Source organism: Acanthamoeba castellanii, assembly GCF_000313135.1.
Source record: "Acanthamoeba castellanii str. Neff unplaced genomic scaffold scf7180000084744, whole genome shotgun sequence".
Taxonomy (NCBI): domain Eukaryota; phylum Discosea; order Longamoebia; family Acanthamoebidae; genus Acanthamoeba; species Acanthamoeba castellanii.
Window position 1 is genome coordinate 51,801 of NW_004457244.1, and position 22,426 is coordinate 74,226.

The window sequence follows — 22,426 nt, forward strand, 5'->3', positions numbered from 1 at the left end:
ATGATGATGATGAATGATGATGATGATGACGGTGAGAACCGCACGTGCAGCACAAAGAACGTGCCAGGGACAGGGATAGGCGGGAGGGGAGGTGCGTACCATCGTGCTTGCCCGTCGGCTGCGGTCCGGGTTCGGGGGCGGCAGACGACGAGGAGGACGAGGGAGCGGCGAGGCGGGCGGCGTCCAGACGCTGCTTTTCCCACGTGAGGATGAGCTCCACGAGGTCGACCGCCAACCGCCGGTTCTCGGGAGAGGAGTTGGGGAGCAGGCCGATGCGCGACAGAGAGTGCACGACGTGGGTGACAAACTCACTCCGACATCGATAAAAGAGCGTCGGGTGCCTGTGCAGGAAATCTGTCAGCCATGATGTGCGACACGCGCGCTACTCTCCTCCTTCTTCTTCCTCCGTTCATTTTCTTCTTGCTCCGCCTGAGGGGCTGCATCATCATCATCATCATCATCATCATCATCATCATCATCATCATCATCATCATCATCATCATCTCCGCAGCTCGATCGAGACGGGAAGAGTCGGGGAGGGGTGGGGGGGAGGGGAGAGGGCAAGGAGAGGGGCACCGGGTGAGGAGCTGCAGGATGTGGATGAGCTGGGGCAGGGAGTGGCCCTCCTCAACGAGGATCTTCTTGGTCCAGCGGATCCAGGGATCGGACGACGGAAGTCGCTTGTCGAGGGCCGGCGTCAGGATGTCCAACGCCTGCCGCACCAACGACCGTGCTTCCGGCTGGAATGCGCGAAGGAGCGCCACGTACACCTGCGTTGCACCCCAGCCACCACCAGCCACCACCAGCCACCACCACGCAAGTCTTGGTGTCAGGCAGGGAACGACAGGGACGGGCGGGCGGGCGGGCGGCGCCAGTTCACCTGGAGAATGATCTTGGGCGGAGTCTCATAGGCCTCGATGAATCTGCAGACGAGCACGTACGCGCACTGCTTGGACGTGGTGTCCTCGCTCTTCAGGTGATTCCATGCAAACTTGATCAGCTCCTTGCGGTGCTCGACGAGTTCATTGGGCATGAACCTGGATCTCCGCACCACCACGACACACCACGGTACACGTACACGGTACACGGTACACACGTTAGCAGCGACCGGAGAGCAGGGGTTCCACCACCCGATGATCACAATTGCCGAGGCCGGGTGATGGGGGAAATGGGCGCGCACCGAACGAGGAGGGTGGCCAGCTGTAGGAGCTCGATGCTGAGGGCCTCGTCGTAGGGGGCGCGGCTACCGGGTAGCAGCGTCTTGGCGCTGCTCTTGGCTGCCTCTTGACTGCCGGCAGCTGCGACGAGTGCTCCGGCAGGGGTGGCAGGTGCAGCAGCAGCAGCAGCGCAGCGGCGAAGCACCAGAAAGTGGAGCGGCGGCGGCGGCGGCGGCGGGGGAAACCAAGGCCGGAGTGGAGGCCGGAAGGCTTGGGGCAGAGGTGGCGAAGGGCGAGGAAGAGGGGAACGGGTTGCGGGGACTGGTAGGGTCGAGGATGTTGTTGACGATGGCTGCGACAAGAGTGGGGTCCACCACCTCGCTCGTCTCTTGCTTGAGGAAGGACGCGGTCAGAGCCGGGATGATGAGCACCTGAAGCACCTTCACCTTGTGCTCGCTGCTGTAGGCGGGCTCGGCAGAGGTGAAAAAGTTGACAAAGCGGTGCAAGATCGCGTTCTTCTGCGCCGCCGTGTACTCCTGCACACGCACCACACATCACACGGAGATGAGAGAGAGAGAGAGAGAGAGAGAGAGAGAGAACGCGCGCGTGAGGAGGAGGGAGGGAGGGGGGAGGCGGGTTGGGCCAGATAGGGGGAAGGGGGGAAGGGGAGGGTCCCTACCTCGGCAATGGTGTGGAGGTAGTAGTCCTTGAGGAAGGAGTAGTCGATGGTGGTGCGGATGGTGAAGATGGAGAGCATTTGGAAGAGCACGTCCACTTCGTCCCCGTGGTGCTTGCAATAGTTGAGGAAGCACTTGACCATGAGCTTGGATTCCCGCATGTTGGAGAGTGGCTGGGTCTCCTCGTTGCGCAGGCGGGTCTCCTTCAGAAACTGTTCGGTTCTCACACGAGTGAGCGATTGGACGCACCAGCGGGCGCTGGTGTATGTGGGGGAGGGAGAGGAAGGGAGGGGAGAAGGCACCGAGGGGGATTTCCAGATGGCCAACAGGCAGTCGAGGACCGGACGATTGCGAGCCAGCCAGTCGGGGAGGAACTTGACCAGGGTGCGGGTCATCAAGATGCCCTGGAACTGAAGCTCCACCGGCGGACGGCCCTGCATTCTCGCGAAGGGGAAGCTGCCGTGAGTATATATATATATGGATACCAAATTATAATTTATATAGAAATTTAGAAATAGAAAGATAAAAATATATGGAGTGGCTTGGTACCTGGTTGTAGTTGAACGTGGCGTTGATGAGCGTGGTAGGATTTTTCGCCAGCTCATTGCGCAACTCGGCGGCCAAGGGGTGGTTGAGCACGAAGCCCCACAGCTTGCTGTAGGCGGGGTTGGTGAGCCGTTCCGAGACGAAATACTCCACAGCCTCTGCGGGGTAGCAGCTCAGGAACTTGATCAGCGGTTGCCGGTACCTACACACGACACACATACGACACACACACGACACACATACGACACACACACGACACAACGCCCGCCAAGGAAGAAATCCTGTTAGGCGCCTTGCACGCTACCTCACGATCTAAATAAATGAATGAATAAATAAATCAAGCAAGGGGAGGGCTGGGTCCATACGGGCTGCTCACTTCGCGAGGCAAAAGGGCCTCGAGCTGGATCGTGAGGTTCACCAGAGGTTCTGTTCAGTGGAATGCGCCAGAGGTGAGAGCGCGCCGGCGGGGCTTGTTCTGGCTCTCCCGGAGACACGCGCACCCACGCAGCAGCAGCAGCAGCAGCAGCAGCAGGGGCTTACCTAGGAACTTGCTGGCGGCAGAAGGCAACAGGTGGAAGATGTCGATGATGTGGGCGGCGATCTTGATCTCCTCCCCCTCCTTCCAGATCTTGGCCGCGGCGATCTTCTGCGGCTCATTCCACTTCTGCAGGTGCTCCAGCAATTTTTCTGGTGACGTCACAACCGCACGCCCCCACACGCGGAAGCCCCCTCCCCCGTCAAACATCTGTTATTCACAAAATAGATCATCATAGGCTTAGAAAGGGGGGGGGAATACCGCCAAGAGTGACGTTGAAGCAGTTGGTCAGGAGCTCGAGAAGGCGAGCCAGGCCCTTCAGGAGCGGCACGGAGAGTTTGCGGTAGTCGGCCAGGTTGAGGAGCACCGGCCGGAGGCTGGACTGCAGCAGCTCCTTGGGCAGCTTGTGCTGATTGATCACATGCGAGAGCCCTTTCTTCGACACGCTCACCACCTCCTGGAAATAGTTGCGGGGGGAGGAGGGCTGGTGAGCAGCAACGTAAAGGATCATTTACGCACACGCAGCACACGTCCGCGGATGACGCTCCATCCATCATCCACATACATACATACATACATACATACATACATACATACATATACTACTATTACATATGGATGGGATGGGGTGGGGACCCTCACCTAACCCATGACCCACAAGAGAAAGGGGGCGATTGGCGGGGGGGGGGCGAGGTGGCCTGACCTACCTTGGAGCGGAGGGTGAGGGTCTTGAAGAAGACGCCGATGATGCGGTTGCGGAACTCCTGGTGCTCGGGGGCCTGGAACTCGGGACAGGCCATGGCGACGGAGAGAAGTTCGATGGCCACCACGCGAGAGTTGGTGAGGAGTTGGAGCTTGCGGTGCTGGCGAACCTTGGCCACGTCGTCCACCTCGGCGATCTCCAGGGCCTCCTTGAGCACCCGTACGAGCTCGAAGGTGAATGGCACGAAGGACGGCCGCAACGAGATGCAGAACGTGAGCGCGTCGAGATAGCCCGTCTGCACCAGAATGGGCAACGAGCGCAGGGGCTGCTTCCCGAACACCGGACCTGCGCCACCCCCCCCCAAACACGCGTGAGCGCACGCATGGGATGCCGTCTGTGGTGGCTGGTGCGGTCAAGGAAGCGACGACGTACCGAGTATGGACTGCTTGAGGGGCTCTAGGAGTGTGGTCAGGTCGGTGCCGGTCAGGTCGGCGATCTGGTGGAGCAGGTCCTTGATATTCTTGCGCACGGTGGCATTGGGCTGCGCAAGCTCTCCGGCAAGCAGGGCAAGCACCTGCCTGAAGACGCCCTGGTAGTCTCTCGCCTCCTCCTCGCTCTGCGGCCAACCACCACCACCACCCACCACCCACCACCCACCACCCACCGCCACCCGCCACCAGTGTTCACGATGGCCACGCGGTGAGCGACAGGGAACCATCCACAGCCGCCAAACGCGGGAACACGCGCACGTACCTCCGAGCTCTCCGGCTGTTGACGCGCGTTGCACACTTTGAGCACAACGGATAGGGTGCGGGACGCTTCTTCGACCGTGGTGGCCGAAACCTCGGGGGACAAGTCCTGCATATACCATCACACACACACACACGCCATCTCGAACGCGTTAAGCCGCGTCCGCTTCCCCGCCGCCTCCCTGCAGCCCTCTGACCCCCCAAGCGGGAGGGCAGTCGTTTCTCGCACCTTGAGCACAAAGATCAGCGCCTTCACAAAGGTCACTTGATGCGTGCGCGCTCGCTTGGGCGGCAACTTGGAGCTGAGCAGCGCAATGCCCGCGCACCCACCGCTCTTATACTGCCACTCGGCCTGTGCACGCCACGCACGCCACGCCACGCACGCCACGCACGCCACGCACGACATAACCACACGACATGAGGGAGAGAGGGAGAGAGATATTGGTATGGCATTCCGCGGTAATGAAGTGGCACCGTTTACATGGGTCCAGTGGCAGGCCCATGCCAACGGTGTGGTGGTGGTGGCTGGTGGCTGGTGGCTGGTGGTGGGCGAGGTACCTTGTAGCAGGCGTGGCACATCCTTGTGGCGAGCTCGTCAAATACGGGGAGGCCGGCAGCGGCCGCGGGTCCTGGCGCGAGCGAAATCACCATATCTGTGAGGGTCTCGAGCACTTGGACGGCAGCCTTGGCGTATTCTCGATCGCGAGACGTCAGAGCCTCCATGAGGGCATCCATGAACACCAGAGGATCCATTTCCTGCGTGTGCACGACACACACACACACACGACACAGAGAGAGGTTAGACCCGGGGGATGGGAATGAGGGACGGAGAAGGGTCGGGTGCCTTGAGCGCGGAAGTGGCCGGCAGGACACGGGCGGCGAACAGAAGGGCAAAGTGGCGCGTGATGTCGCTCAGGAAGGTACCCAGCTCCTCCTGCAAGCCGGGAAATCCTTCAACGTTGGAAACACACGCCGGCACCGGCGCCACTACACAAGACAGACCGCGAGTCACGACACTAGCTCGAGGGGATACCTTGAGCTTTTCATCGGCGGTGGCGACGACGAGGGCATACAGCATGGAGTGCATGATCTGCTGCTCGGCAAGCAGTTGGCTTCGCGTCTTGGCTGCCGTCTTCTCGCCCTCGGCGTAGGCGGGAAAGGGAGCCTTGTGCTGCTCCCCCCATCCCTCCTCAGCCTCAGCCAGCCTGCAGGGTAGTGCACGGCATGTGTGTGTGGTGTGTGTGTGAGAGAGAGAGAGAGAGAGAGGCAATGGAGAGGAGGGGAGGAGGAGAGGAGGGGCATGCGTACCGAGCGGCGATAGCTTCAGCGTTGAACTCGGGGTTGAGCATGAGCATCACGCACACCTGGAGGACACCCGACGCAGAACTCTGCATGTGGATGACGATGACGGTGGTGGTGGTGGTGGTGGTGGTGGTGGTGGTGGTGGTGGTGGTGGATAGTAGCCAGATCCGAGTGGTCGACCGCGAGAGAGGGAGAGAGAGAGAGATATGAGAGGATGTAATGGAACGGAAGGAGCGCGCGACGATAGGGCGGCGAGCTCGGCAGAATCAGCTCCCTCCTCCTCTTCTTCTTCTTCTTCTTCTTCTTCACAATGTGTGTCCGCGCACGGCGCTCGCAACGGTGTGAAGGAGGGGAGGAGCTGTGCCTTGGTGTGGGTATCGGAGGCGGGAGAGAGAAGGGCCTTGCGGGCGGCGCTGATGGTGTTGCCGAGCGGCAACGTGAAGGGCGTGCTCGGCTGGAACTGGAGCGCCAGCGAGAGGCTCTCGTCCTGCGCCGGGTGGTACTCCTGCGTGACGCGGCACGCCCATTTATATTAGAGGCAAGGAGGAGGAGGAGGAGAAGAAGGTGGGTTGGTGGGGTGTCACGGCGATGACGGGGCAGTGAATTCGTACGGATTTGATGGCCTGGGGGTGCTGCAGGAAGCGGCGGTTGCGGCCGGCGAGCTTGCCCAGGATGCGAGCCGCCTGAGGGCCGTGGGGATAGGGCAGCGGGCGAATGTGGCGCCAGATGGCCTGCATGAGCTCGAGCTGCACCTCGCCCAGGATGGGGTCCAGGAAGTCGGGCGTCAGGTTGTCCACGCACAGCTCCAACGTGCGAAAGCCCTGTGTGATCTGTATGTAGGCGGAGCACCAACCGCACGGTGAATTGGGTCCCCAGTTCGGGCCCGCACATATGCCGCGTGTCGTGTCGCGTGGTGCGCGATCGGTGCGGGCGCGTACCAGGTCGTTGTTGGAGGAGGCGAGGGCCAGCACGAGGGGTCGCATGAGCAAGCGGAGGCACGGGAGGAGGGAGCTGAGGCGGACGGGCACGGTGAGGCAGAGCTCGACGAAGAGGTCGCGCAGTTTCTGGGGGTGCGAGCTGAACTGGAGCCTCCCGAGGATGTCGAGCAGGGCCGGGAGCAGCGGCAGGAACTCCTTGTACAGGTACTCGAACTTGCCCCCGCCGATGCTACGGAACAGCGCCCGCATGAGCTGGAAGTAGTTGTTGGGATCCTGCCCCGCACCAATGCCAGCGCGAGAGACCGCTGCGTTATCAGTGGCGAGCTCCGATGCAATGCAATACCGCGGCAGCGGCAGCGGCAGCGCGTGCGTCGTCCGAGGCACGAACCTTGACCTCGCCGGCGTATTTGATGGAAGAGGTGATGATGAGGGCGAGGTGCGGCTGGAGCACAGGCTCGTTCTCGGCGAAAAGGGTGACCGACCCGAAGACCAGCTTGAAGAGACGCAGTAACACATCGGCCTCGGTTCTTTCCGACCCGCCCAGCTCTCTGCCATGCGCGCGGACCGTGAGTGAGTGAGTGAGTGAGTGAGTGAGTGAGTGAGCGAGTGAGCGAGTGAGTGGAACGGACGAGCTGGGGAGGGGAGGAGGGAAGATACCCGATGCGCTTCATCAAAAAGTCGAGGAGGAGCTCCGCAAACATGCGCGAGACGCCGGGATTGGCCAGGAAGTGCTGCGGGATGGAGATGGCCGACTGGTTGGTCACCATCTGGCGAAAGAGGAAGGGCATCTGGGCCTGCAGGACGTCCTGGAACACCCGCGCGTCCACCATCGTGAACACCGCCGCAAAGTGGTCCATGATCTGCACAGTGACGCCAGACGGCAGCCGTGAGCAGCACCACACGACACACACACACACGACACACCAACCGTACACCCCACGCACGACACGTAGGATCACAAGCTAGCAAGCAAGGCGTACGTCTTTTTCTTCCTGGAGGGAGGGGTTGGGTCCCTCGGAGTAGATGCCGAAGCACTTGAGCCCGTTCTTAAGGAGGCGCGTGAAGATGAGGCACTCCTCGGCGACCAACGCCCGGTGCGGATCTACCGCGGGGCTACCACCGGCGGCCGCGGTGGCCGCGTGGCGGGTGCGCAAGGTTTGGGTGCACGAGGTGATGCCCCACACGATGTTCTTGAGCCCCATCACCAGGTTCTTCATCAGCACCCGGCAGTCTGCCACGGCGCGACGCGCCCACGAAGATCAACACCCACGTGCCTTGCACGCACGCACGCACGAAGGGCGCCAGCGCCAGCGCCAGCCCCAGCCCCAGCAGCAGCGCCACCACCGGTGTCGCGCGGTCGACGGAAGGAGGTACGGGGAGGGGCACGTACCCTTGATGGATGCGAGCGTGCGGGCCTGGGAGCGCTTCCTCTTCTGACTCTGCAGAGTGCCCGGCTTGGCGTCGTCGTCCTCCAGTGGCTGAGAGACGATCTTGGGGATCTGCTTCTTGAGGCTGCTGAACTTGTTCACAAAGTTGTCCAGAATGCGCACCAGCAGTGCCCTCCCTTCGCCCATGCCCGCCCATGGGTGCACACACATGCACACACACACGACACACACGACACAGAGGCCCGCCGTCAGTCGGTCTGGCGGTCGATGATCGGCGCGCAAACCAACATGCCGCCCGCCCGCGCGTCCCACGAGATGGTGGCGGCGGTGCGTGGTGGAGAGGGATGGGGAGAGTGACCTTTGCCCTCGACGTCGCTGGTCTTGCGGGCGATGCCCTCGACCAGGTTGAGAAGCAGCTTGGCCGACATGGTCTGGATGTTAAAGGGCAGCGTCGAGTCGTGGATGTTCCGCGCAAAGAGCTGCACCACCCTCGAGAGCTGCGGCAGGGAGAGGTCTGTCCTCACGTGGTGCACGAGGTCGGCCAGCGTGCTGTAGGCCAGCGGCCTGCCACGTGGCACAACACCCGGGGAGGGGATTGGGGTTGGCGGATTGAGGGGGGGAGGGAGAGAAGCGGGGGTAGGCAAATTAGCCGGGAGCCCCTCCTCCCCCCCCAAAAAAAATAAGAGAGGGGAGGGAGAGGCTCTCGGGCGCTTACCGCAACGTCTCGAAGGAGGTGCGGCCGGAGCCGATGAGGACCTGCTCATCGAGCAGCGTGTCGATCTGGCTGATGAAGCCCACCCTGAACTCTGTCGCCAAGATGTGCCGCGTGGCGATCAACACTCCTGCGAAGAGAAAGCGCGTCAACACACCGGCCACCACGACCACCGCTATTACGGACACGTCTGTCCATCGCCTGTCCCCCCATAAAGCATCCGCATGCGGATACCCCGAAGGGGGGGGGGTACTTTTCGGATGGCGGCGCATTCGTGCGGGCAGTTGAGCAGCAGGGCGATCACACACTTGGGGATCTGCTCCTGGTAGGGCCGCAAGTGCTCGGCATAGCCCCGCAGCATGTAGGCCAGGAAGGATAGCGTCTGTTGCCCAGGCAGAAAACACACACGACACACACGACACACACGACACACACGACACACACGACACACACGACACACACGACACACACGACACACACGACACACACGACCGTTTTTGAACGGAAAGGGAAAGGGGAAAGGGGAAAGGGAGGTGAGGGTGCGCGTGCGTGTGGAGGGGGAGGGGCATGGGCAGGGACATTGGGGGTATGATGACGATGACAATGACGATGACGACGACGACGACGATGATGATGAGTACCTTGACCTGGGCGGCGACAAAGTCGACGTAGGCGGCGCGGTGTGTGGTGAGGGCGGCCTTGGGGGCGACGAGGCCGAGGGTGTTGACGATGAGGGGCATGAACTTGGGGATGTTGGCGTGCAGGTAGCGCGGGTAGAGCTGGAAGAGGAGGACGACGATGATGGGGCACTCGGTGAGGACCTTGAAGGACTGCGTGCTGCGGATAAGGCCGTGCCCCGCCGCCGCGGCCTTCTTCCCGGGCGGCGCGGCGGTGGCGTCGAGGGCGAGGCCGCTGGCGGCAGAAGTGGGAGGGGCCTGCTGCTTGGCGGGCACGGACGGGTCGGAGGGCTTGCTCGTGGCGGCGGCGGCGGCGGCGGCAGCGGCGGTGGCGGAGAAGACGGCGGCGACGGTGGCGGGCAGGTCGGAGTAGATCTTCTGGACGATGTCGAGGAAGGGCTGCACGTCGCCCTCGAGCATGGGGCGGTAGTTCTTGTGGAGGTCGATGATGATGCGCAGGCAGATAACCGCGTTGTCCTCGTTCTCCACCTCGAGCAGGAACATGGAGAGCTTGAGGAGGTTGGCCGCGTAGGGCTGCAGCGCGGCGGTGGTGGGCAGCCGGTTGAGAATGTCCAGCACCGTGTTGCGCACCTTCTGCTCGGGACCCTCGACAAACTGAGGCGCACCCTGCCGCAGGAGGTTGTAGAACACGGCGAACAGGAAGTGCAGGAACTGCTCGTACGAACGCTCCCCGTGCACCACCGCCTCCATGCTCTCCTTGACCTCCGTCACCAGACCCAGCAGCGCCGTGGGATCATCTGGCCCACCGCCACCATCACGCACCGCCCACATCCGCGCGATGAGTGGTGAGCACGCGGCACATCTGTTTTCTGGCTGCTTCTGCCGCTACCGCCGCCGTCGCCAAAGGGTGCCCGCCAGCTGCAAAGCCCGCCGCCCGTGGAGCCTCTCCTCAACCCCCATTTGCCGCCATGGCGGGGGCAGGAGGTGTTGGGGTGGATTTGGGGGGGGGGGAATGGATTGCAAGTGCCGGACCCGGAGGTGGTGCAAGAGGGATGATGCGCATATGCACCTTTGAACTCAAGAAACTTGCGAGCGAGGTCTTCGAAATGGTGATTTGGCGGTTCGGTGCCGCTGCCGGCTGGCCTCTCCATCTCTCTCTCTCTCTCTTTGCTTGGTGGGGGCAGCAGGGCAGCTGGCGAAAACAGGAGAACTCTGCCCTCCAGGCCTCTGCGCCTGCCGCCTCGTGGCCAATAGGCATCGGCGCATAGTTCGAATTTTTTGGTCTCCTTTAACGTGACGGCGGAGGTGGCGGGCTCTTTTGATTTCAAGACCGGTGGTGGTGAGAGGAAACGAACAAAAATCGAGATGGAAGCTTCTGGTGGTGCCTCTGTGTCCTCTTCATCTGGTGCCAAGGCCATGCAGGACCTTCTTGAGGGACACAAGGAGTGGTCGAGAGCTGTGGTTTATGACCAGGACGGCAAGGTCCTCGCTTCCACTTTCGATGTGGACCTTAATGACATCGAGTGCGTTTTTCAATTGCATCGCAATTAATTGTCACTTTTGCAAAACCAACTTCTAACTGTGCAATCACAGAGATTTGCTTCCACTTTTCAACGACGAAGACAATGCCTTCAGATTTGGCCTTGATCTGGGCGGTGAGCACTACGACGTGCACAGGTTCTCTTTCTCTCCGCGAGTTTTCTTTGGTCGTTATTTGCAGGACTTATAGCGGTCCTGCGATTGCAGATTCTACGACACGCTGGTCTACGGCAGGAAGGTGGACCAGAAGACGGGCGACGGAATCTGTGTCTGCCGAGTACGCGCTTACCCTTCAGCTGGCCCAAAGGGCGCCATCGTGGACACCGCGCGGTCGTTGACCTCTGCATGTGCATGTGCGTGCGCGTGCGCGTGCGCGCGCCTGTGCGGTGGCGCAGACCAAGAGTGGGGACAAGGCGATTTTTGTGCTCATCACCTACGCCTTCCCCACTCTCTCGGCCAAGGCCGTCCCCGATCTCCAGCAGTTCTGCAAGGCCCACGGTAAGCAGCAGCCTCGCGCGCATGTGTGCCCATGGCCTGCACCACACACGCACCACACATTCTGCCCCGTTTTGGCTTCGACGGACAAACCTCCTCACCGCGCGTTCTCCTCCTCCCTCCTCCTCCTCCTCCTCCTCTGCAGTGGAGCCCCTGCTCTGAGCGCGGACACTCGGCTTGCCCACCCACCCACGCCCCCTCCCCTGCCTTCCGCCTTTCTCGCCCCCCCCCCCTGCTCCACGTCCCCGCGTCCTCCCTCGCGAGTGTAGCAGGCCAGTCGCCGGCGCAGTAAATAACAACCCAAACCCCCCAACCTAACGCTCGTGCAACCAAGTCTGCTGCTTGCATCAATCCGTCAAGGGGGCAAGGCAGCCAGCACACATGAGTCCTCGCCCTACTCCACGGGGTGGGGTGGTGATGATGCGGGAGGAGGAGGGGGAGGGCCTCGTGTAGCGAGGAGCAGGGTGTTCTCTGGGGAGATGTCGGGGGCCACGTAGCGCACCAGGCGCACGTCGAACCCGCGGTCCCGCAGGTAGAGTGCGCGCCCCACGTCGAGAAGCTCTTTGCACTGTGTGCCCACGGCTTCCTTCTCCGCGCTGCTCAACCGCGCCAGCCCGTGCGGCGGTTGCGGGGCAGCCTTGGACCCCGCCTCGCCGCCTTCTGCCGCCGCCGCCGCCGCCGCCGCCGCCGATGCCCCTCGCTCCTTCGCTTCCTCCTCATCCTCCGGAGGAAAGCCGCACACGGCCCAACTGCACCACATCCACCGTCAGGGCGAGGCGCGGGGCCTACGAACACACAGGCACGACGGGAAGAGGGGTGAGGACCTGCTCATGCGGCAGAGCACCTGGTACTCCTTCTCGCCGATGCCCACGCTCGCCAGGAACTCCTTGTCTTGACGCACGCACGCACACACGCACCGGATGGTGAGCACGGCGCGCGCGCTATGTCCCGCATGGGGTGAGGGGGTGGGGCAGGAGAGCATATACTGAGGTAGGCGTCGTAGGTGCACCGGTGGTGACAGCAGAGGGCGACGGCCATGCCCGCGAGCTTGTCTGCGTGCTGGCCGAGCGTGTTCACGCTGCACCGGATGGTCAGCTGATGGCGCGGAGCGACGGAGAAAGGGTCGGGTGAGATGGATGGGGGGCGGGCGGAACGCGACACCGCACCACACGCGCGCACGGCGAGTCAGTGAGCGGGGGTGGGGTGGACACGCACGTCCGAGGCCGAGCCGCAAATGTGCTTGGCCACGGACACCAGGGCGGTGGCCTTGTGCAGCTGGGGCACGGCGCCCAGGTTGAGATGGGCGATGTCCACGTTGAGGCGGGTAAAGAGCTCGGTCGTTCCCTCGCCCCACACGAACCGCCGCTCGGCCTACGTCGTACGCGAACCCCCCCCCCACCCGAGGCCCACGTGTAGGAGGAGGCCACGCGGATCACGCGGTGGCGCGAGTGAGCTCTCATGTTGATCGCACATGCGCCGGTGTGGAAAGTGGGGGCCGCACCTTGTGGCGCACGGCCTGGCGGTCGACTAGAATGTGCGATGACCGTGGGCAGCACTCGTGCACCATGTCGCTGAGGTTGCCCTGTCGTCGTTCGTTCGTTCGTTCGTTGATTGTCACAACCAATTGCGGCTTAGGCTGACCACGCAATCCCCCCCCCTAAATCGCGGAGAGGAAGCGGATCGAGGAGGGGAAGGCACATACTCTCCCGGCACCGAACTCGATGAAGCACGCTCCGTCGACCAACAGCCCCGCCGCCGCCATGTGCGCCAGGATCGAACTTTAGGGAGGCGCACACGTCAGCGCCCAGCATCACAACACACGACACACACACGACACACACGACACACACGACACACACGACACACACGACACACACGACACACACGAAAAGCTCAACCACTCGACCCGCTGGGTTCCAAGTGGGACGTGTGGCAGCATATGTAGCAGCATGCAGCAGCATCAGCAGCAGCCGGGAACGACGGTTCTCCTTCTTCTTTTTCAAAGGTACCTTTGCTGGGTCATGTGCTTCACGCTGCAGGCCCTGGTGCACCATCACGCACCACCACCAGCAGAAGCGAAGGGAGAAGGCACGGATGAGTGCATGCGCCATGGCAGCAGCAGCAGCAGCAGCGCCACGGTCGTGGTGGCGTTGGGGTGGTGATACCCCTTGGCGGGGGTGAAGTGGGGCTCGCAGGGCGGGTGGCGCAGCATGACCGTTTGGAGGGGCTCGCGGCAGTGGAGGGCGTGGGCCGTTCGCACGAGCGCCACGAGGGCGTCCACCTCGTCGGCCCGCATGGACGCGAATATGGAGGGCGGCTGCTGCCTCCGCTTACGCTTCTTCTGCTGCGGCTGGCCCTCGTCGCCCTCGCCCTTCTCGCCTCCTCTCTTCTTCGCCTCGCCCGCAGCAGCAGCAGCAGCACCACCACCACCACCACCACCAGAAGAAGACGGCCCCGCCTGAGCGCACGAGGCGGCGGCGGCGGCCGAGGCCGCTGCTACCGGGCCGGGCAGGTTGATGTTGAGGCAGTAGTAGGGGGCGCTCTCGGCCACAGCCTTGCGCTGGGCCGCCGGGCACTTGGCCACGTGCTGCTCCACCCGATGTGCGTAGCACGTGCTGTGTACCCCCCCCCCGCCTTACGCGTAAGGCCGCAGCGCATGTTTTTTGGTGGGGCACCCATGGATGCGGTGGGCGGCCATGAGAAAGTAAAGGCAGAAGGGAGTCGTTTCGGCGGGGGGGGGTTGTGGTTGTGGTTTGGTTTGGGTGGGGGGGTATGAACTGGTTGGGGTCGAGGGGGCACGGCACGCGTGGGCGACCGCCGACCGCGCCCAGGTGCGAGGGGCACATCTGCTCTCCGGGCGCCGCCGGTTGGTGGCAGCCTCGCGCTCGCCCCACCAGCCAGTAGGCGCACGTAGACGTACGTCCAGCGGGTGCCTCGGGCGGCTGCTGCTGCTGCAGTACCTCCTCCGGGGCGGCCTCGTGGGGAGGTGCGGGACCGACGTGCTCCTCCATGGCCAGGTTCGCGCTGCGGGTCGGGTAGGTATATCGGTATTTTTCCACCTCCTGCCTGACGTCCTGCCGCATGCAGGCTACCCCCACCACCACCACCGGCACCGGCACCGCAGACGAGGCGGAGGCCCACCACCAGAGGGAGGAGGAGGCCCACGAGAGGCTGTTGCGTCGCCTCGAGGAGTGCCTGCGCGAGCCGCTCGAGTGGGTGGAGCGGGCAGACGGTGGTTCCTCCACCACCACCACTGCAAGGAGCCCCCCGCTGGTGCGGCCCCTGGTCTTCACCGGCCAGCGCTGGCCGGCCCACCACGTACCCCCACCCTAAATACAACGCCACCCCCAGCACTCTTGTTTGGGGGGGGGCAACTGGGCAGTGTGGGCTCACATGAACGTGCGGTGGTCGTGGTGCCATGGGCTGCTGCTGGTGGGAATGGATGGGGGGGGGTTGCTTCCAGTTGTGGTCGGTGGCGTACGTGCAGCGGCGCGTGGACCCGACGGGACGGGCGCTCGTGGAGGTGAATCGGTCGCGATCGGAGCGGTTCCCGGACTTCAGCTTCGACGCCGCCGACGAGGCAGAGGCCAACCCACGCGTGCGCCTGCCCTTCTCCTCCTTCGTGGACCACCTCCTCGCCCCGTCTCCCCCCGCAGTCGCCGCCGCCGGTACTTCTCTCCCCTGAACGGCCCCAATGGATCGTGCGCGGTGCATTGATGGAATGGATTGTTGGGAGGGGGGGGGGTGACGTGACGGTGGTGCACCCACAGGAGGAGGAGGAGGAGGGGAATGGCTGTACCTGTCGGGCGATGCCGCCCACCTGCGCCACTGCGGGCGGGACGGAGGCCTCTTTGCTCCGCTTCTCGCGGACATCCGCGTGCCCCCGATGATCGACCCGCGCCACCTCGCCACCATCGGCTTTTGGATGGGCCGCAAGGTGCACCACCAGCCACCATCAGCCATCAGCCACCAGCCGCCACCACCAACGGCCATCCTACTGGCCAGGTATGGTCATCCATGATTGACTGTCGGGGTGGGGGGGGGCAGGGCACGGTGGCGCATCTGCACTTCGATCGCAACGGGTGCCACAACATCAACGCGCAGGTGCGGGGCCGGAAGCTCTTCGTCCTCTTTCCCCCGTCCGAGTTCGCCAAGCTCTACCCTCCCCCGTCATCGTCGCTATCGCCGCACGCGCATCACCGTGGCGAGGACCATGGCGAGCCGCGTCGCAGGAGCCTGGGCCTGCTGCGCAACATGAGTCAGATCGACCTCCGCACCATCCACGAGCCCCAGCAGCGCGAGCGCTTCCCCGCCTTCGCCGGCGTGCGCGGCATGAAGGTCGTCCTCGGCGAAGGCGAGATGCTCGTCATCCCCGCCTGCTGGTGCTCCCACCCCCCCCCACCCCCTTGTATTAGATGCATGCCCGCAGTAGTATCGACCTTCATGATCCGCCATCACCTCCTCCCCGGGCGGTTCATTAGCGACCTCACACGTTCTTCTTCTCCCTCCTCCTCCTCCTCCTCTCGCCAGGTACCACTTCGTGATGGGCCTCGACGAGCTCAACATCAACGTCAACTTCTGGTGGAAGCCCGACCTGCTGGCCGATAGTCCGCTTGGTCTTCCCGGTACGTGGAGAGGCCCTCTTCAGTTGGGCTGTAGCTTCCCCATCCCCCATCCCCAGCTCGTAGTAGTAGTAGTAGTAATAATAGTAATAGTAATAGTAATAACTGGTGATGACGATGATCCCCCCTGGTCCACGTCCCGCGCCGCAGACGGGTTCCCCAACTGCGAGGAGGAGGAGGAGGAGCAGGACTCCGAGCCACGGCCAGCCAAGCCCGCCACCCCGCGGCCATCGCGTCGCGGCTGACCTGCGCGGGCGCCCATGTGGGGGCGTGCACGTGGCTCGCGTCGTCGGCCACCACCGACCTCAAAGCCGCCCGCAGCATACATATTCCGCACCACAAATGGCCCGCCACACGGCCATGTGGTCGCCAAACAAACAAGCAAACAAACAAAATCGATCAGACCTGTGTACAGATTGGTCGCGACGAATGCCGCATTCTCCGCTCTCTCCAAACAACAACAACAACAACAGAAGGCCAGCGCCACCACTACTTTGGTGTCACCAAGTGCAGCGGGGCTCTGTGTCGCGTGTGTGTCAGGGCCTCGCCATAGTGCTGACACCTGGTCAGGTAGGATGCCACCTCCAACAGGAGTCCCTGCGTAGGCGCGCCTGTTAGCATGGCCTGGACGATGATGACGATGATGGTGCGAACCCTCCTCATCCTCCTAACCCTTCTCACTCTAATCCGGTGGGTGCCGTACCAAGGGAGGGGAGGCGCTGCTCGCCGCTGGCGGGAGATCTCCAACGGAGCACACAGATTGCAGGGCGGACTGGAGAGCCGTCATTTCGCTGACCGCCCCACTGATGAGCGCCATCACTTCCCTGGGGTTGTCGTTGTGGTGGTGGTGGTGGTGGTGGTGGTGGTGGAGGTGGTGGTGGTGGTGGTGGTGCCGTGGTGGTGGTGGTGGTGGTGGGGATGGGGATGGGGACGGGGATTGAGGAGGAAGCGCGCCGGGGGCAGGCAGGATGGGCAGGCGCGGTGGTACCGGTGGTGCGCTGGCAGAGCCAACACCATGTTGCCCGTGAACGGCTGCTGCAGCTGCGCAACCAGCCCCGCGGTTCCCACACGCTCACAAATACGGTCGAGGGATGCGATCACGCCCGCGATGCGCTCCATGCTTGCCTCTGGCGGAGAGAATCACGACCGGTGAGAAGAAGAGGGGCTGGCAAGAAAAGCCAGTGCTGGTTCGGTTGGTGGGGGTCAATCTACGCAGCGTCTCGACATTGGCCACTGCGGCGGAGGAGGTCCTTTCCTTTACTTCGGCGAGGCGAACCTCCAACTGATGCAGAGGCGGGTGCTCAGTAAGCAACCATAGAACCGCAAAAAGCTCGTGCATGCCACGCCGAAACGAGCAGGAAAGGGGTCCACCGTGCTGCGCAGAGACGGTACCTCCAGGAGCTGGGTTTGTGCTGCCCGCAGGCGGAGCAGATGGGAGATGAATGAGGAGATTTTATCATTCTGACCGTCGTCGAGGCTTTCGGTGGTGTGCAAATCGACCTCCAGCGATCGGGCGAGCGCAAGACAAGCTTCCATGAATGGGAGGTTCACAATTCACAAATGTACTTGTGTTCTGTTTTTGGGCGGGAAGGGGAAGAAATGAATTTGGCGGGAAACAACAACGGAGGAGAGAAAAAGGGCTGCGGCACAGATCAAATCACTACCTACACACATTCCGCCCCAGATGGAAGGGCTTCTGTTCGGGAAGGGTGGCGAGGAGCATCAGGAGTGGCAGGAGTGGTTGGGAGCCACGGAAGCGCAGCTAGCTCTTCGCGAGGCGGTGGTGTGGTCCCTGGAGAGGGGGCTGCCGGGCAACGCGACTTGGCTGGCCGAGCGTCTGTGGGCCATGGGCCGCACGCAGGGAGCGCTGGGCTTGCTGGCCACGTGCCACCTTCGTGCCGGACGGGCAGGGCGCGCATATGCCCTCCTGTGCCCGCACCTGCCACCGCCACCTGCCGGGGACGCGGCGGGGAGGACTGCTGCTGCGGCGGCTCCTGGGTACCTCTCCGAGCCCAACCGCTTCCTCTTTGCGCAGGTGTGCTTCCAGCTGGGCCGCCTCAAGGAGGCCCACGACGTCCTCCTCCCCCAACCCACCGCTGTTCCGCCGATGGGTGCCGCCGGCTTCTACCTCCTGGGCCAGGTCTTGCGGTGCGTACGCCTCTCTTTCTCTCCAGGAACTCTCCTCCCTTTGCTTGCTCCCCACTCATATCCGACACGCGCGCGCTGCTCTGTGGGGCGGGCGGCTACGCGGGCGCGCGTGCGGTTGATAATCGTAATCGTGGTGGCCTGTGATTGTGATCGCACTTGTGATGGTGGTGGTGATAATGGTGGTGGCGATCGTGCCAGGCACCAGAACCAGAGAGGGCGCGCGGTCAAATACCTGCGGCGCAGTCTGGAGCTCCAGCCGTACCTGTGGTCGGCCTACGAGGCCCTCTGCGCGTTGGGTGAGGACATCGACGCCGCGGTCTTTTTCGCGGGTGGTCCTGCTGCTGTGCCTCCTCCCGAGCACCTCGCCACTGAACCTGCACTCTCAAGGTACGCGTGCTGTGAAAGCTCACTCACGCACAATTGTGTTCGTCCTCGATCCGCTCATGGGCTGCGTGGGTGCGGGTGCATGCGCGCATGGGCGCGCGGCCGCTGGCGGAATCTGATCCATTGCATGGTATGTACACGCAAACAGCAGCGCCTCCACTCCGGTGTCGTCGTCATCGAGCGCACCCGGCATTCCGGCAGCGCGAGTCGCGCTGATGGAGACGCCCGAGGCCACCAGCTCCACCTCCCCCGCCCTACCGATGCTGCGAAGGCGCCCTCTCCCCTTCTCCTCCTCCTCTTCCTCATCCGGCCCTCCGTCGTCGTCGTCGACTCTGCCGTCGTCCCTCTTCTCCACGCCGCCACAACAACAGCCGCAGCCGCAGCCGCAGCCGCAGCAACCACAACAGGGGGAGGATTCCTCTTCCTCGTCGGCAGCGTTCGCCACCCCGGGCCAGGCCCCCGTGACCAGGAAGACCAAGAAGACCGATGGCAGCAGGCACATCGTATGCCCAGCCCTCTCTTCCCTTCCCGCATCTCTGTCTGTCTGTTTGTCTGTTTGCTGACACCGGGGGGGGGGGACCATTGATGTGGCGTGCTGTGTGCCATGTGATGCGCCGTGCCCGGGGTGCAGGCGCCGCGGAGGTCAACGCGCTTGTCGTTTTCCTCCGCTGTGGACAAGGACACCGCCGCAACGCCCGGCGGAAAGGTGCGCACTTCTTCTAGATCCAGTATCTCGCAGGCGGCGGCGGCGGCGGAATACGCTCAGACGCGTGGAAGGTCCGCGACTAACCGTGTGTCGTGTGTCGTGTGTCGCGTATTTCATCAGCGCAAGTCAGACGTCAAGGGGGCGGTTGCTCCATCTGCCACAGCAAAGCGCCGTGCGCCCCTGCCCTCGTCGTCGTCGTCGTCCGCGTTCGAAGACCTGCCCACCTTCGCCAGGCTCAGCCTCCAGCCGGACAGCGCTTCCCAAGGCACACCCCCTTCCCCCCACCCCCCGTCGTACGTTCGCTGGCGCATGGCTGTAGCTCGTGGAACGCGCGTGTGTCCTCCTTGGCTGGTGGCCGTGCCGGTATGTCGCGCGGGGTGTGTCAGAGCAGGTAAGCAACGGGGAGAGCGCGAGGTGATGAGCCTCCTCCGGACGATGGGCAATGGTGTGCGCCACCTGTGCCAATTCCGGTGCGAGCAGGCCATCGCCACGTTCGGCCAGCTGTCTCCGCAACACCGCAACACTGCCTGGGTCATGTGTCAGGTCGCCCGGGCCCACTTCGAGATGGTCAACTACGGCGAGGTGCGCCGACCTCTCCTGTTGTGTCGTGTGTGTGTCGTGGGCCGTTCTCTTCGCGGGTGCCTGCGCGACAACGTTTGCTCACTCACCGGTGGGTGGGTGTGGGGCGGGGGGCGTGGCAGGCCGAGCGGCTGTTTGCAGAGGTGCACCGAGCGGAGAGCACGCGTACGGAGGGCATGGAGATCTACTCGACCATCCTGTGGCACCTGCGCAAGGAGGTGGGCCTGAGCCACCTGGCCCAGCAGCTCGTCGACGCGGACAAGATGTGCCCGCAGGCCTGGTGCGCCCTCGGCAACTGCTTCTCCCTCCAGAAGGAGCACCAGACGGCCATCAAGTTCTTCCAGCGCGTACGCGATCACTCCCCACCCCCGCCCCCCTCCCGCCCCCCTCACAACGCCTTACGTACGTACGTACGTCTGGGGGTGTCACGTAAAGACTTACCTTCCTTCCCGTCTTGCTTTCCTCGTTTCTGTTCCTGGCCAGGCGACGGAAGTGGATGGTTCGTTCGCCTACGGCCACACGCTGTGCGGCCACGAGTACGTCGCCAGCGACGATCTCGAGAAGGCCCTCGCCTGCTTCCGCACCGCCGTGCGGATTGACCCGCGCCACTACAACGCCTGGTTCGGCATCGGTACCGCTGCTGCCTCTCCTCCTTTTCTTGCAACAGTCCAGAGCTCACCCTAACAACACACACCACACACACACACACACACACACACACACGCAGGGCTGGTTTTCTATCGCCAGGAGCGCTACGAGCTGGCTGAGTACCACTTCCGCAAGGCCCTGGCCATCAACCACACGAGCTCCATCCTCAAGTGCTACATCGGCATGGTGCTTTACGCCAGCAACCGGCCGCAGGCACCTCTCCTCCTTCCCCTCCTTCCCCCTCTCTGCGTGCGAGCCGCGTCGGGGGAGGGGGCGCCCTTCTCACGGTCAGTCACAAATGCTGCTCGGGTCCTGCTGCAGGAGGCCTTGGCGGCTCTGGACGAGGCCATCGTGATGAATCCCACCAACGGGCTGGCCAAGTACAAGCGGGCGTGCGTCCTCTTCGCCCTGGGCCAGTACACCCGCGTGGTGACCGAGCTCCAGGCCCTGGCGCTCTCTGCCCCGAAGGAGACCTCCATCCACTGCCTCCTGGGCAAGGCACGCCACCACGCGCCCAGCTACTCGCTGACGCGTAGAGAACACACACTAACGCCGAGAGCTCTTGGCCACTCAACAGGCCCACAAGCGGCTGGGGGACAGTGAGACGGCGCTGCGGTGCTTCCACACAGCCTTGGACATGGACACCAAGAACCAGACCTACATCAAGGGTCTCGTAGAGAAAGTGGGCATCCCGGACGACCCCCACCAGGATGACCCGCTTCCTGATCTCACGTGACGGGTGGTGTACCCAACGATTAAGCGCACGCTACCACACACTCCCTCAGACGCAGGAGAAAATGAAGATTTTGCTTCTCGAATCGCATTTGTTACACCCCCCGCTTGGGGGGAAGGAAGGTCGACGCACTGACGAAACTTCCTCATTACATAGATAAAGAGGCCTTCGGCCGAGGAGAGAAGTGTAAGAGATTTAGTCCAGCCCGGCAGCGGCGGCAGCCTGGTCAACGGCGCCTTCGATGAGGTCCTTGGCCGCATCGGGGGCGCTAGCGCTCGCCTTGATGAAGAGAAGAACGATGGCCACCAGGAAGGCACCCACCATGGCAGCGACGATGAAGGGGAAGATCTTGTTGACGAATTCCACCTCAGTCTTGTTCTGCTTGGCGATGGCGATCTTCCTCTTCTTCGAGGGAATCTTCTCCTGCTGGCCCTGGCTCTTTCCCATCTTCAGCTGATGTGTGACTCTAAGTCAGTGTTGGTGCGCGGCTTGTGAGGCGCTTGTCCCCTTCTGTGTGTTCGCTCCCCGTGACGTCAGCGCACCACCTGCACGTTGACGTGCGCTGACTGCGGTCTTTTTAATGGCATTTCGCGTATTTGTACATTTTCTGAATTCTGCACGAGGTATTACACTGCACCGGTTGCACGCCGGCAGCCAGGAGGAGGTCAGGAGGCCTTGGAGGGTTCGCAGGCGCGCGAGAGTTCGGTCAGCTGCTGCGGGGTGAGGACCACGAGGTCCTGCGTCAAAAACTTATGTACAGCCCACGACGGTTCCAGGGTGGTGTACGGGTAGGACCGACACGACAACATCGGCCGTGCGGCCTGCACACGCACGGTACAACACACCACACCCAACACGGATGTTAGGACCCGTGACGCGGAAGCCACACACGACACACACACTCACGGAGGGGTCGGGGTGCCGGGCGAACCTGTTCGAGTTTGCGCATCTTTTTGAAGTTGACGTGCTGTCGCTTCGGGTCGGCCGAGCCAGAGGGGTCTATCCAGGTGGGAAGCTGGTCGAGGGCAACGAGATCGGAGAGGTGCACCCCGATGTAGGGCAGGTGCGGCGGCTCCGTGCCTCCAAACTCGGAGCGATACGTGGCGTAGTTTTGCTGGCCGCGCGCCATCAGCCCTGCTCGTCGCCAGCCCTCGCGCGTGAGGAATATACTTTACCCCCCCCCCCCTTCTCGTGCGGCTCTATCGAAACGGCTCCCGCCAACACGGA

The 22,426-nt window shown here is 63.1% G+C and overlaps 8 protein-coding genes across 8 annotated transcripts; 3 read left to right on the forward strand and 5 right to left on the reverse strand.

Moving 5' to 3' along the window:
• Positions 1 to 99: 99 nt before the first annotated feature.
• ACA1_180590 (TRRAP family protein) lies at positions 100 to 10,207 on the reverse strand (the record flags this gene model as incomplete). The annotated part of the gene is given in 33 exon segments (XM_004332812.1): positions 100 to 341; positions 577 to 770; positions 881 to 923; positions 942 to 1,037; positions 1,181 to 1,298; positions 1,363 to 1,693; positions 1,837 to 2,046; positions 2,137 to 2,268; positions 2,384 to 2,582; positions 2,746 to 2,806; positions 2,921 to 3,067; positions 3,177 to 3,372; positions 3,623 to 3,963; positions 4,051 to 4,234; positions 4,372 to 4,476; positions 4,597 to 4,719; positions 4,926 to 5,123; positions 5,173 to 5,301; positions 5,401 to 5,572; positions 5,676 to 5,755; positions 5,896 to 6,174; positions 6,281 to 6,499; positions 6,608 to 6,880; positions 6,996 to 7,155; positions 7,265 to 7,467; positions 7,588 to 7,838; positions 7,998 to 8,171; positions 8,354 to 8,559; positions 8,711 to 8,837; positions 8,896 to 8,908; positions 8,961 to 9,089; positions 9,349 to 10,142; positions 10,168 to 10,207. Coding segments are annotated over 33 exon segments (6,169 nt in total), but the record flags the coding sequence as incomplete, so codon positions are not given.
• Positions 10,208 to 10,761: 554 nt separating this feature from the next.
• Positions 10,762 to 11,541, forward strand: ACA1_180600 (uncharacterized protein; the record flags this gene model as incomplete). The annotated part of the gene is made up of 5 exons (XM_004332813.1): positions 10,762 to 10,868; positions 10,939 to 11,022; positions 11,092 to 11,161; positions 11,280 to 11,382; positions 11,525 to 11,541. 5 exons carry the CDS (start codon positions 10,762 to 10,764, stop codon positions 11,539 to 11,541), a joined length of 381 nt encoding a protein of 126 aa, XP_004332861.1.
• Positions 11,542 to 11,773: 232 nt separating this feature from the next.
• On the reverse strand, positions 11,774 to 12,946 carry ACA1_180610 (tRNA guanosine2'-O-methyltransferase, putative; the record flags this gene model as incomplete). Its single annotated transcript, XM_004332814.1, is given in 6 exon segments — positions 11,774 to 12,100; positions 12,120 to 12,164; positions 12,224 to 12,270; positions 12,366 to 12,474; positions 12,595 to 12,750; positions 12,881 to 12,946. The coding sequence occupies 6 exon segments, from the start codon at positions 12,944 to 12,946 to the stop codon at positions 11,774 to 11,776; spliced, it is 750 nt and encodes a 249-aa protein (XP_004332862.1).
• A 90-nt stretch (positions 12,947 to 13,036) lies between these two features.
• Positions 13,037 to 14,225, reverse strand: ACA1_180620 (uncharacterized protein; the record flags this gene model as incomplete). The annotated part of the gene is made up of 4 exons (XM_004332815.1): positions 13,037 to 13,157; positions 13,389 to 13,421; positions 13,545 to 13,994; positions 14,158 to 14,225. The coding sequence occupies 4 exons, from the start codon at positions 14,223 to 14,225 to the stop codon at positions 13,037 to 13,039; spliced, it is 672 nt and encodes a 223-aa protein (XP_004332863.1).
• A 235-nt stretch (positions 14,226 to 14,460) lies between these two features.
• Positions 14,461 to 16,246, forward strand: ACA1_180630 (Peptide-aspartate beta-dioxygenase; the record flags this gene model as incomplete). Its single annotated transcript, XM_004332816.1, has 6 exons — positions 14,461 to 14,697; positions 14,867 to 15,047; positions 15,150 to 15,316; positions 15,427 to 15,761; positions 15,910 to 16,004; positions 16,152 to 16,246. 6 exons carry the CDS (start codon positions 14,461 to 14,463, stop codon positions 16,244 to 16,246), a joined length of 1,110 nt encoding a protein of 369 aa, XP_004332864.1.
• A 1,439-nt stretch (positions 16,247 to 17,685) lies between these two features.
• ACA1_180640 (tetratricopeptide repeat domain containing protein) lies at positions 17,686 to 21,202 on the forward strand (the record flags this gene model as incomplete). Its single annotated transcript, XM_004332817.1, has 13 exons — positions 17,686 to 17,885; positions 17,912 to 17,999; positions 18,037 to 18,149; positions 18,348 to 18,536; positions 18,682 to 19,036; positions 19,165 to 19,239; positions 19,360 to 19,411; positions 19,631 to 19,821; positions 19,941 to 20,165; positions 20,302 to 20,449; positions 20,546 to 20,652; positions 20,788 to 20,998; positions 21,024 to 21,202. 13 exons carry the CDS (start codon positions 17,686 to 17,688, stop codon positions 21,200 to 21,202), a joined length of 2,133 nt encoding a protein of 710 aa, XP_004332865.1.
• Positions 21,203 to 21,394: 192 nt separating this feature from the next.
• Positions 21,395 to 21,646, reverse strand: ACA1_180650 (uncharacterized protein; the record flags this gene model as incomplete). Its single annotated transcript, XM_004332818.1, has 1 exon — positions 21,395 to 21,646. The coding sequence occupies one exon, from the start codon at positions 21,644 to 21,646 to the stop codon at positions 21,395 to 21,397; it is 252 nt and encodes an 83-aa protein (XP_004332866.1).
• Positions 21,647 to 21,864: 218 nt separating this feature from the next.
• ACA1_180660 (uncharacterized protein) lies at positions 21,865 to 22,328 on the reverse strand (the record flags this gene model as incomplete). Its single annotated transcript, XM_004332819.1, has 2 exons — positions 21,865 to 21,936; positions 22,131 to 22,328. The coding sequence occupies 2 exons, from the start codon at positions 22,326 to 22,328 to the stop codon at positions 21,865 to 21,867; spliced, it is 270 nt and encodes an 89-aa protein (XP_004332867.1).
• Positions 22,329 to 22,426: the final 98 nt, after the last annotated feature.